The 12,494-nt window shown below is 36.4% G+C and overlaps 1 protein-coding gene across 2 annotated transcripts; it reads left to right on the top strand.

Moving 5' to 3' along the window:
* Positions 1-10,516: 10,516 nt before the first annotated feature.
* On the top strand, positions 10,517-12,422 carry uxt (ubiquitously-expressed, prefoldin-like chaperone). 2 transcript variants are annotated; one of them, XM_029643515.2, is made up of 7 exons: positions 10,517-10,618; positions 10,755-10,909; positions 11,020-11,101; positions 11,410-11,477; positions 11,567-11,674; positions 11,895-11,958; positions 12,132-12,422. In XM_029643515.2, exons 2-7 carry the CDS (start codon positions 10,824-10,826, stop codon positions 12,192-12,194), a joined length of 471 nt encoding a protein of 156 aa, XP_029499375.1. In that variant the 5' UTR covers positions 10,517-10,618; positions 10,755-10,823; the 3' UTR covers positions 12,195-12,422. The 2 variants fall into 2 exon arrangements, with proteins under 2 accessions (XP_029499375.1, XP_029499374.1); XM_029643514.2 differs by having other exon boundaries at positions 10,561-10,909.
* The last annotated feature ends 72 nt before the right edge of the window (positions 12,423-12,494 follow it).

Raw genomic sequence — 12,494 nt, 5'->3', positions numbered from 1 at the left:
AAGCGAGGCGGCCATCTCAGTCGGCGCCGGAAGTAGGATTGGAGTATCTATCCATAGGACCACTTTAAGCCATACACACCACGGAGCTAGGCTTTATGGAAGAGTGGCCAGAAAAAAAGCAACCGTTTAAAGAAAAAAATGAGCAAACACATTTGGTGTTGGCCAAAAGGCATGTGAGAGACTTTTCAAACATATGGAAGAAGGTACTCTGGTCAGATGAGACAAAAATGTTGCTTTTTGGACATCAAGAAAAATGCTATGTCTGGTGCAAACCCAACACCTCTCATCACCCAGAGAACACCATCCCCACAGTGAAGCATGGTGGTGGCAGCATCATGCTGTGGGGATGTTTTTCATCGGCACGGACTGGGAACCTGGTCAGAATTGATGGATGATGATGGATGGATGGCGCTAAATACAGGGAAATTCTTGAGGGAAACCTGTGTCTTCCAGCAGGACAATGACTGCTAAAGCAACACTCGAGTGGTTTAAGGGGAAACATTTACATGTCTTGGAATGGCCTAGTCAAAGCCCAGACTTCAATCCATTACATTTACATTTAAGTCATTTAGCAGACGCTCTTATCCAGAGCGACTTACAAATTGGTGCATTCACCTTATGACATCCAGTGGAGCAGCCACTTTACAATAGTGCATCTAAATCTTTTAAGGGGGGTGAGAAGGATTACTTTATCCTATCCTAGGTATTCCTTAAAGAGGTGGGGTTTCAGGTGTCTCCGGAAGGTGGTGATTGACTCCGCTGTCCTGGCGTCGTGAAGGAGTTTGTTCCACCATTGGGGGGCCAGAGCAGCGAACAGTTTTGACTGGGCTGAGCGGGAACTGTACTTCCTCAGTGGTAGGGAGGCGAGCAGGCCAGAGGTGGATGAACGCAGTGCCCTTGTTTGGGTGTAGGGCCTGATCAGAGCCTGGAGGTACTGAGGTGCCGTTCCCCTCACAGCTCCGTAGGCAAGCACCATGGTCTTGTAGCGGATGCGAGCTTCAACTGGAAGCCAGTGGAGAGAGCGGAGGAGCGGGGTGACGTGAGAGAACTTGGGAAGGTTGAACACCAGACGGGCTGCAGCAATCCAATTGAGAATCTGTGGTATGACTTAAAGATTGCTGTACACCAGCGGAACCCATCCAACTTGAAGGAGCTGGAGCAGTTTTGCCTTGAAGAATGGGCAAAAATCCCAGTGGCTAGATGTGCCAAGCTTATAGAGACATACCCCAAGAGACTTGCAGCTGTAATTGCTGCAAAAGGTGGCTCTACAAAGTATTGACTTTGAGGGGGTGAATAGTTATGCAAGCCCAAGTTTTCTGTTTTTATGTCATATTTCTTGTTTGTTTCACAATAAAAACATATTTTGCATCTTCAAAGTGGTAGGCATGTTGTGTAAATCAAATGATACAAACCCCCCCCAAAAATCCATTTTAATTCCAGGTTGTAACAACAAAATAGGAAAAATGCCAAGGGGGTGAATACTTTTGCAAGCCACTATACAAAGATAAATAATAATGGCGTTTATTTTGTAGGCACTAACTCTGCCATGGTTCATTAGACAGAGACTCTGGGGAAAATTAAGGGCATTTTTGTAGGGGTTTTGGATAAATGCCGAAAATAAGGTTTTGTTCTATGAGATAATCTTCATTAGCTAACCTACATTTTTGTGAATTTTGAAGAATGAATGTAAGAAAAGCACATAACACTTTATAATTCATACAGGCCATGTTAACTGACTGCTATTATCTTATAGAACAACACTTATAAGATCTCCTAAGCCTGTGTTAACCTCAGACCTTATTTTCGGTGTTTATTCCAAAACCCTATACTTTCTTTCTCTAATTCATTTTCATTCCAAATGATTAACCAAGCAAGGGAGGTTTGCAACGTAAACACCAAGCCCTCGTTTTTAATGGAGTTTGCGAGTGTACAAGTATGTTCACTTCGGGCCTGAAACGCCCCATAATTCAATTCGCGAATGTAAACAAGTTAGAAATTGTGCTACTAATGCACAAACACTTCTCGTAAAAGTAGTTCCAACTGCACAGGCTAACGTAAGTAAGATAATTAATTTGCTAGCTATCATAAAGTAGGCGTATATTAATAATTGTATAGTTAATATAAATAGACATGCGATCATAATTGACTGTAGCGCATATAACGCACCCCCAAGCGACCGGTGGCTGAAAACACAATCATCAAGGGATGAACGAGTGACGAATTTCCAGGCAAGGACGGTCCATTTAAAAATCAGTCCTTCCTCCCTCACCCCTTGCCCTGCAAGTGTAATCGTTAGATGTCATGATAAGTCATTAGAAGTGCCCTCTTAATTTGAGGGCTGAGGGGATAGGGTGTGTGTTTTACGGGTTTAGAACACATTCAAGTATCTAAAATCACAGCGTTTACACACAGGGGAGCTGAAATTGAGTATGTTTTTATCTGTACAAAATAGATGAGTTGGACAAAAATATAGATCATTGGAAGTGTTGCTGGCCTTTTACTGTAGTCACACAGCTTAATGTGGGGTGTCTGGACACAAATATAGCACTTTACAGGAAAAACTATCGATTGTGTCTCCATGAAACCAGGGTCCAGGCTAGAGTCCGTAGATTATAAAATAGATGAGTTTGAACAAAAAGCTAGGTCATAGGAAGTATTTCTAGACTTCTACTGTGGTCAAATAGGTTTGCATGGGGCCACTATATGGTACAAATATAGCACTTTACAGGAAAAATTATCGATTGTTTTTGTCCATAAAACCAGAGCTGTGTTCGAATACTCATACTAACCGTACTATTTGCGACGTAAATTGAGTGAGTAGTATGCTTATTGGTCATTGTATGGATATAGTTAGTATGCTTATTGGTCATAGTATGGATATAGTTAGTATGCTTATTGGTCATAGTATGGATATAGTTAGTATGCTTATTGGTCATAGTATGGATGTAGTTAGTATGCTTATAGGTCATTGTATGGATATAGTTAGTATGCTTATTGGTCATAGTATGGATATAGTTAGTATGCTTATTGGTCATTGTATGGATATAGTTAGTATGGATATGGATATAGTATGGATATAGTTAGTATGGATATGGATATAGTATGGATATAGTTAGTATGGATATGGATATAGTTAGTATGGATATAGTTAGTATGGATATGGATATAGTATGGATATAGTTAGTATGGATATGGATATAGTATGGATATAGTTAGTATGGATATGGATATAGTATGGATATAGTTAGTATGGATATAGTTAGTATGGATATGGATATAGTATGGATATAGTTAGTATGGATATGGATATAGTATGGATATAGTTAGTATGGATATGGATATAGTATGGATATGGATATAGTATGGATATAGTTAGTATGGATATGGATATAGTATGGATATAGTATGGATATGGATATTGTATGGATATGGATATAGTTAGTATGGATATGGATATAGTATGGATATAGTTAGTATGGATATGGATATAGTATGGATATAGTTAGTATGGATATGGATATAGTATGGATATAGTATGGATATGGATATTGTATGGATATAGTTAGTATGGATATGGATATAGTATGGATATGGATATAGTATGGATATGGATATAGTATGGATATGGATATAGTATGGATATGGATATAGTATGGATATAGTATGGATATGGATATAGTATGGATATGGATATAGTATGGATATGGATATTGTATGGATATGGATATAGTTAGTATGGATATGGATATAGTTAATATGGATATAGTATGGATATGGATATTGTATGGATATGGATATAGTTAGTATGGATATGGATGTAGTTAGTATGGATATGGATGTAGTTAGTATGGATATGGATATAGTTAGTATGGATATGGATATAGTTAGTATGGATATGGATATAGTTAGTATGGATATGGATATAGTATGGATATAGTTAGTATGGATATGGATGTAGTATGGATATAGTTAGTATGGATATGGATATAGTATGGATATAGTTAGTATGGATATGGATATAGTTAGTATGGATATAGTTGGTATGGATATGGATATAGTATGGATATAGTTAGTATGGATATGGATATAGTATGGATATAGTTAGTATGGATATGGATATAGTATGGATATAGTTAGTATGGATATGGATATAGTATGGATATAGTTAGTATGGATATGGATATAGTATGGATATGGATATAGTTAGTATGGATATGGATATAGTATGGATATAGTTAGTATGGATATGGATATAGTATGGATATGGATATAGTTAGTATGGATATGGATATAGTATGGATATGGATATAGTATGGATATGGATATAGTATGGATATGGATATAGTTAGTATGGATATGGATATAGTATGGATATAGTTAGTATGGATATGGATATAGTATGGATATGGATATAGTTAGTATGGATATGGATGTAGTTAGTATGGATATGGATATAGTTAGTATGGATATGGATGTAGTTAGTATGGATATGGATATAGTTAGTATGGATATGGATGTAGTTAGTATGGATATGGATATAGTATGGATATAGTTAGTATGCTTATTGGTCATAGTATGGATATAGTTAGTATGCTTATTGGTCATAGTATGGATATAGTTAGTATGCTTATTGGTCATAGTATGGATATAGTTAGTATGCTTATTGGTCATTGTATGGATATAGTTAGTATGCTTATTGGTCATAGTATGGATATAGTTAGTATGCTTATTGGTCATAGTATGGATATAGTTAGTATGCTTATTGGTCATAGTATGGATATAGTTAGTATGCTTATTGGTCATTGTATGGATATAGTTAGTATGCTTATTGGTCATTGTATGGATATAGTTAGTATGCTTATTGGTCATTGTATGGATATAGTTAGTATGCTTATTGGTCATAGTATAGATATAGTTAGTATGCTTATTGGTCATAGTATGGATGTAGTTAGTATGGATATGGATATAGTTAGTATGGATATGGATATAGTATGGATATAGTTAGTATGCTTATTGGTCATAGTATGGATATAGTTAGTATGCTTATTGGTCATAGTATGGATATAGTTAGTATGCTTATTGGTCATTGTATGGATATAGTTAGTATGCTTATTGGTCATAGTATGGATATAGTTAGTATGCTTATTGGTCATAGTATGGATATAGTTAGTATGCTTATTGGTCATTGTATGGATATAGTTAGTATGCTTATTGGTCATTGTATGGATATAGTTAGTATGCTTATTGGTCATTGTATGGATATAGTTAGTATGCTTATTGGTCATAGTATGGATATAGTTAGTATGCTTATTGGTCATAGTATGGATATAGTTAGTATGCTTATTGGTCATTGTATGGATATAGTTAGTATGCTTATTGGTCATAGTATGGATATAGTTAGTATGCTTATTGGTCATTGTATGGATATAGTTAGTATGCTTATTGGTCATTGTATGGATATAGTTAGTATGCTTATTGGTCATAGTATGGATATAGTTAGTATGCTTATTGGTCATTGTATGGATATAGTTAGTATGCTTATTGGTCATTGTATGGATATACAGTGCCTTGCGAAAGTATTCGGCCCCCTTGAACTTTGCGACCTTTTGCCACATTTCAGGCTTCAAACATAAATATATAAAACTGTATTTTTTTGTGAAGAATCAACAACAAGTGGGACACAATCATGAAGTGGAACGACATTTATTGGATATTTCAAACTTTTTTAACAAATCAAAAACTGAAAAATTGGGCATGCAAAATTATTCAGCCCCCTTAAGTTAATACTTTGTAGTGCCACCTTTTGCTGCGATTACAGCTGTAAGTCGCTTGGGGTATGTCTCTATCAGTTTTGCACATCGAGAGACTGAATTTTTTTCCCATTCCTCCTTGCAAAACAGCTCGAGCTCAGTGAGGTTGAATGGAGAGCATTTGTGAACAGCAGTTTTCAGTTCTTTCCACAGATTCTCGATTGGATTCAGGTCTGGACTTTGACTTGGCCATTCTAACACCTGGATATGTTTATTTTTGAACCATTCCATTGTAGATTTTGCTTTATGTTTTGGATCATTGTCTTGTTGGAAGACAAATCTCCGTCCCAGTCTCAGGTCTTTTGCAGACTCCATCAGGTTTTCTTCCAGAATGGTCCTGTATTTGGCTCCATCCATCTTCCCATCAATTTTAACCATCTTCCCTGTCCCTGCTGAAGAAAAGCAGGCCCAAACCATGATGCTGCCACCACCATGTTTGACAGTGGGGATGATGTGTTCAGGGTGATGAGCTGTGTTGCTTTTACGCCAAACATAACGTTTTGCATTGTTGCCAAAAAGTTCAATTTTGGTTTCATCTGACCAGAACACCTTCTTCCACATGTTTGGTGTCTCTCCCAGGTGGCTTGTGGCAAACTTTAAACAACACTTTTTATGGATATCTTTAAGAAATGTCTTTCTTCTTGCCACTCTTCCATAAAGGCCAGATTTGTGCAATATACGACTGATTGTTGTCCTATGGACAGAGTCTCCCACCTCAGCTGTAGATCTCTGCAGTTCATCCAGAGTGATCATGGGCCTCTTGGCTGCATCTCTGATCAGTCTTCTCCTTGTATGAGCTGAAAGTTTAGAGGGACGGCCAGGTCTTGGTAGATTTGCAGTGGTCTGATACTCCTTCCATTTCAATATTATCGCTTGCACAGTGCTCCTTGGGATGTTTAAAGCTTGGGAAATCTTTTTGTACCCAAATCCGGCTTTAAACTTCTTCACAACAGTATCTCGGACCTGCCTGGTGTGTTCCTTGTTCTTCATGATGCTCTCTGTGCTTTTAACGGACCTCTGAGACTATCACAGTGCAGGTGCATTTATACGGAGACTTGATTACACACAGGTGGATTGTATTTATCATCATTAGTCATTTAGGTCAACATTGGATCATTCAGAGATCCTCACTGAACTTCTGGAGAGAGTTTGCTGCACTGAAAGTAAAGGGGCTGAATAATTTTGTATAGTTTTTGATTTGTTAAAAAAGTTTGAAATATCCAATAAATGCCGTTCCACTTCATGATTGTGTCCCACTTGTTGTTGATTCTTCACAAAAAAATACAGTTTTATATCTTTATGTTTGAAGCCTGAAATGTGGCAAAAGGTCGCAAAGTTCAAGGGGGCCGAATACTTTCGCAAGGCACTGTAGTTAGTATGCTTATTGGTCATAGTATGGATATAGTTAGTATGCTTATTGGTCATTGTATGGATATAGTTAGTATGCTTATTGGTCATTGTATGGATATAGTTAGTATGCTTATTGGTCATTGTATGGATATAGTTAGTATGCTTACTGGTCATTGTATGGATATAGTTAGTATGCTTACTGGTCATTGTATGGATATAGTTAGTATGCTTACTGGTCATTGTATGGATATAGTTAATATGCTTATTGGTCATTGTATGGATATAGTTAGTATGCTTATTGGTCATAGTATGGATATAGTTAGTATGCTTATTGGTCATAGTATGGATATAGTTAGTATGCCAAAAGCTGAAATCAGAGTAGATAGCCAGAGTGAATTTACGAACGCACCCTATTGACTTGATTATTCACGTCATTCTTAGGTTAGTCGTTGTGCGTTCTTAATGGGCATTGTTAATGAAGTCGTAAGATGTCTAGCTAGTCATTCATTATGCTATGTTATGCTACAGTATGTTATGCTACATACAGTATGTTAGTATGCGCATTCGAATACAGCTTTGGATCCAGTCTGCACTTTTGTACTGTCGTGTTATCCCTCTGACCACTGACTAATTTAGGACAATATTTTATTTACAAAACAATAAAGTAACTATTTTAGCTCGTTTACTTCCAGTGTAAAATAAAATGCCATTCTATAACAGACTTTCACTATTGGCTTGCCCAATAATGGAGGTGACAAATTCAGACTATTAGCTTGTGATTGGGTGAGAAGCTAACTGCTTAAGAGAAACAATGGAAATAATGTGATCAGTAGATGGAGTGTTAACTGACTGGCTTACAGTGCCTTCAGAAAGTATTCACACCCCTTGACTTTTTCCACATGTTGGTGTGTTACAGCCTGAATTTAAAATTGATTCAATTGAGATGTTTTGTCACTGACCTACACACAATACCGCATAAAGTCAACGTGAAATTATGCCTTTCGAAATGTATGCAAATGAATTAAAAATGTAAAGCTGAAATGTCTTGAGTAAATATGTATTCGACCCCTTTGCTATGGCAAGCCTAAATATGTTCAGGAGTAAAAACGTATTATATGACTTGTTAAGCAAATTGTTACTCATGAACTTATTTAGGCTTGCCATACAATCATATAATGCATTGCATGGACTCACTACCTGTGCAATAATATTGTTTAACATGATTTTAACATCTCTGTACCCCACACATACAATTATCTGTAAGGTCCCTCAGTCAAGAAGAGGATTTCGAACACAGATTCAACCACAAAGGCCAGGAAGGTTTTCCAATGCCTCGCAAAGAAGGAAACCTATTAGTAGATGGGTAAAAACAAAGGAGAAATTGAATATCCCTTTGAGCATGGGGAAGTTATGAATTACACTTTGGATGGTGTATCAATACACCCACTCACTACAAAGATACAGGCGTCCGTCCTAACTCAGTTGCCAGAGAGGAAGGAAACCACTCAGGGATTTCGTCATGAGTCCAACGGGGACTTTAAAACAGTTACAGAGTTTAATGACTGTGAAAGGAGAAAACTGAGGATGGATCAACAACATAGTGGTTACTCCACAATACTAACCTAATTGACAGAGAAGGGAGCATGTGCAGAATAAAAAATATTCCAACACATGCATCCTATTTGCAACAAAAAAGACTGCAAATTTTGTCCTGAATACAAAGCGTTGTGTTTGGGGCAAATCCAATAAAACACAATACTGAATACCATTCTCCAAATTTTCATTTATAGTTTTTGCTGCATCATATTATAGGTATGCTTGTAATCATTAAGGACTGGTGAGTTTTTCATGATAAAAACATAAACATCATGGAGCTAAACACAGGCAAAATCCTAGAGGAAAATCTGGTTAAGTGTGCTTTCTACCAGACACTGGGAGATGAATTGACCTTTTAGCAAGACAATAACCTAAAACACAAGGCCAAATCTGTTCCTGAGTGGCCGAGTTACAGTTTGACTTAAATCTTTTTTTAAATCTATGACAAGACCTGAAAATGGTTGTCCAGCAATGATCAACAACCAATTTGACAGAACTTGAAGAATTTTGAAAAGAATAATGAGCAAATGTTGCACAATCCAGGTGTGTAAAGCTCTTAGAGATTTACCCAGGAAGACTCACAGCTATAATCACTACCAAGTGTGATTCTAACATGTATTGACTCAGGGGGTTGAGTACTTATCAAGATATATATTAGTGTTTTATTTTTCATATATATTTTTTAAATGTTCAAATTTTTCTTCCATGTTGACATTACAGAGTATTTGTGTAGAACATTGAAAAAAATGACAATTAATCTATTTTAATCCCACTTTGTAACACAACAAAATGTGGAAAATGTAAAGGGGTGTGAATACTTTCTGAAGTCAATGTACCTGTTAATGACCTACATTATCCTAATGGTGAGAAGGCTACAGACTTTACACATTTTAGGTGCCAAAACATGCATCAGGTCAAGTGTTTTGGCTAGATAAATAAAATATATATTTTTGAGGCAGTATGCTGGTAAGATCATGTTTCTATAGGTTAGTAGAACCCCAATCATTGCATAGATTTTTGCTTAAAATATTTGAAAACAATGTTGACTCAGCCAGTTTGCGCCCTTGGACTGACTCTACCCATGAGATGAAGAGGATCTTGCATATCATTTCAAACTTCTGTTACACTGTTGATGATCAATTTCACGAAAAGTAGTTGAATAACTTCACTGTGATATTTGTTATGAATCAAGTATGCTTTTTTGACCAAATTGCATCTCTTGTCTTTTTGAATAAACATATTGTTTGCCTGTAGAATGAGTGACACTCCTCTGAGTGTAAAATCTGTGGATTAGGAAACTAGAAGTGCTCCTAAGTACAATGGACCCCCTTTTACTGTGACAAAACATATAGAAAATGGTGTACAGTGTAATATGTATGTCAAACATGAAAACCATATTGGATTTAAGCTGATGGGCCGCTCTTTAAGGTCTGCAGAATGAGCAGTGAAGCTCTTCTTGATGTAAACTCTATGCATTTGGAAACTAGAAGTGCGCCTTAGTAGAATTGACCCCATTTTACTGTGACACAACGTACAGAAAAGTGTGTACGGGGAAATAAATTATATTAGTAGACACACAATAACATTGTTGACCATTTAGGCTTGCATTTTTCCTCCCAAAAATCACAATATCTAATAGAAAAACTTAAAATTATTATTTGTATGATAACTAGCATAAAATGTCAATCGATAATTGTTCAAATGTTCACCCTAATTATTAATTTACAAAGCATACAAGACACAACTCTTATTCTGAAGAATTCCACAAATCCGTGACCCCGGAAGTATTTAGTTATTCATGCCTGCTAGGTTGACAGTGGTTATATAAGATAGCTGCAGTTTTTTGTGCGCTGTGGAGCTAGGTAAGCCAAAGCTACAACAAAAAAATTGTGGACTATGTTGTTATTAAACATAGATAGTCAGCTAGCTAACAATAACTCTCAGTCGCCTTATTAACTTCATTATATGGGTAATATCTTTGGAACATTTTGTTTTCAGGATTCAGAATCATTGCCTCGTTTTCGAACACGAATGACCATCAACAACTGATTGATTTCACGACTCATAATGGCTCATGCTGGAAAACCCAGCATTGACAAAAAGGTCTTGCAGTATGAAACGTTTATTAGCGATGTGTTGAAACGAGATTTGGAGTGAGTAGTCTATTTTCCTTAGACCAGTGTCATTTTATTCGCTAACTCGGATGTGCGCAACATTTTCGCGCATGTGCACAATTTGTATTGATTTTTTTATGTTCTGACAGGAGGGTATTGGAGCAAAGAGATGGAGTGTATGAAAAAATTGCACAATATCTACAACTGAAAAATACCATTGAAAGCCTAAAGGTATAAGTTAGCACCATGGCACCCACTTACATTGGGATATCTATGGGCCAACACCATGATGAATAGATGTGACCATCAAACAGTGGGCCATCAACATTTCTAAATGTTCTATACATGTATATTAATGTAGCTGTGTTGTGGCATATATATATTGTATAACATAAATGTGTTGTTTTGTTGTGCTTTTCCTCAGTTATTGAGAACATTTACATTTTGGTCATTTAAGCAGACGCTCTTATCAAGAGCGACTTACAGTAGTGAGTGCACACATTTTTATATTTGTTTGTACTAACAAATTGTCTTCGTAGGAATCTGAGACAAAGGGACTCAAAACAGAGATAGATCTTGGCTGTAATTTCTACGTCCAAGCACATGTGTAAGTGATTAGGCTTATTGAAAATTGTCCATATTACTTTATTTTTATTGTGATTTGATTGAGGCCTTGACTGAGTTGTTTTGTTTCAGGGAGGACTCGTCAAAAATCTTTGTTGCTGTTGGATATGGCTTTTTTGTCGAGTTAACGCACTCGGAAGCTCTGAAGTTCATTGAGAAAAAGACAGATCAGCTTACAGTGTGAGTAGCACCAGCAATATCCATTAAAACACACACACAGAGGTCATTAGTACAGTATTTTGTAAACATCTGTCAAAATAATTGCCTCTAGGGGGCACATGTGTTTTGTTATTACATTACTGTGATACAGCATTGTGTTTAGGCCCGTGTTTCAAGCTCTCAAATCTTGGATAAACCTTAGAAATGAGTGAATCCTTATAAATTCTATTTCCTTTTCCAGACATACCGAAGTGTTGACCAAAGACTCAGCTAAAATCAAAGCCAACATTCGCATGGTGTTGGAGGTGAGTGATTGAAAAGATGGTATTCCTGCTCGCACAATAGTATTTACTACTTGCAAACTATTATGATGGTATTATGAGCATGGTACAATATTACACAATGTGGGAAATATTTCACAACTAAATGTAATGGCAGATTTATTTTTTAATGATGCAAATGTTTTTCTAACTAACAGGGATTAAGAGAGCTTCAAAGTCTTACGGATGTTCCGGAGAAAAGGATGAGAGATGCTCTTTAGCTGCAGTAGTGCTTCTGTTCAGACCTTTAGATATCAGTTTTCTATCACATTCATAATAGTGATAAGACTGTATTATTTCCATTGCTCTTTGGTTTATCTGAAGTAATATAAATGGTGTGTAAAACAAACCTTTGATACAAACTTGGCATCTGAACAGGTTGTACTGTTTAGAAGTTGCTTTAAAACTGTAATTCTGCATAAAATAAAATGGGGAAAGAAGTTTTAAAATGTGTTAAACAGTTTCAGTGGCTTGCTCATGTTTCATGCATTTTTTTCTGCATTGTATTACTAGATCAAGCA

The sequence above is a fragment of the Oncorhynchus nerka genome, linkage group LG20 (assembly GCF_034236695.1).
Source record: "Oncorhynchus nerka isolate Pitt River linkage group LG20, Oner_Uvic_2.0, whole genome shotgun sequence".
NCBI classification, from domain to species: domain Eukaryota; kingdom Metazoa; phylum Chordata; class Actinopteri; order Salmoniformes; family Salmonidae; genus Oncorhynchus; species Oncorhynchus nerka.
Note: the sequence above shows the minus strand (reverse complement) of the source record. Positions and strands in the feature narration are given on the sequence as shown.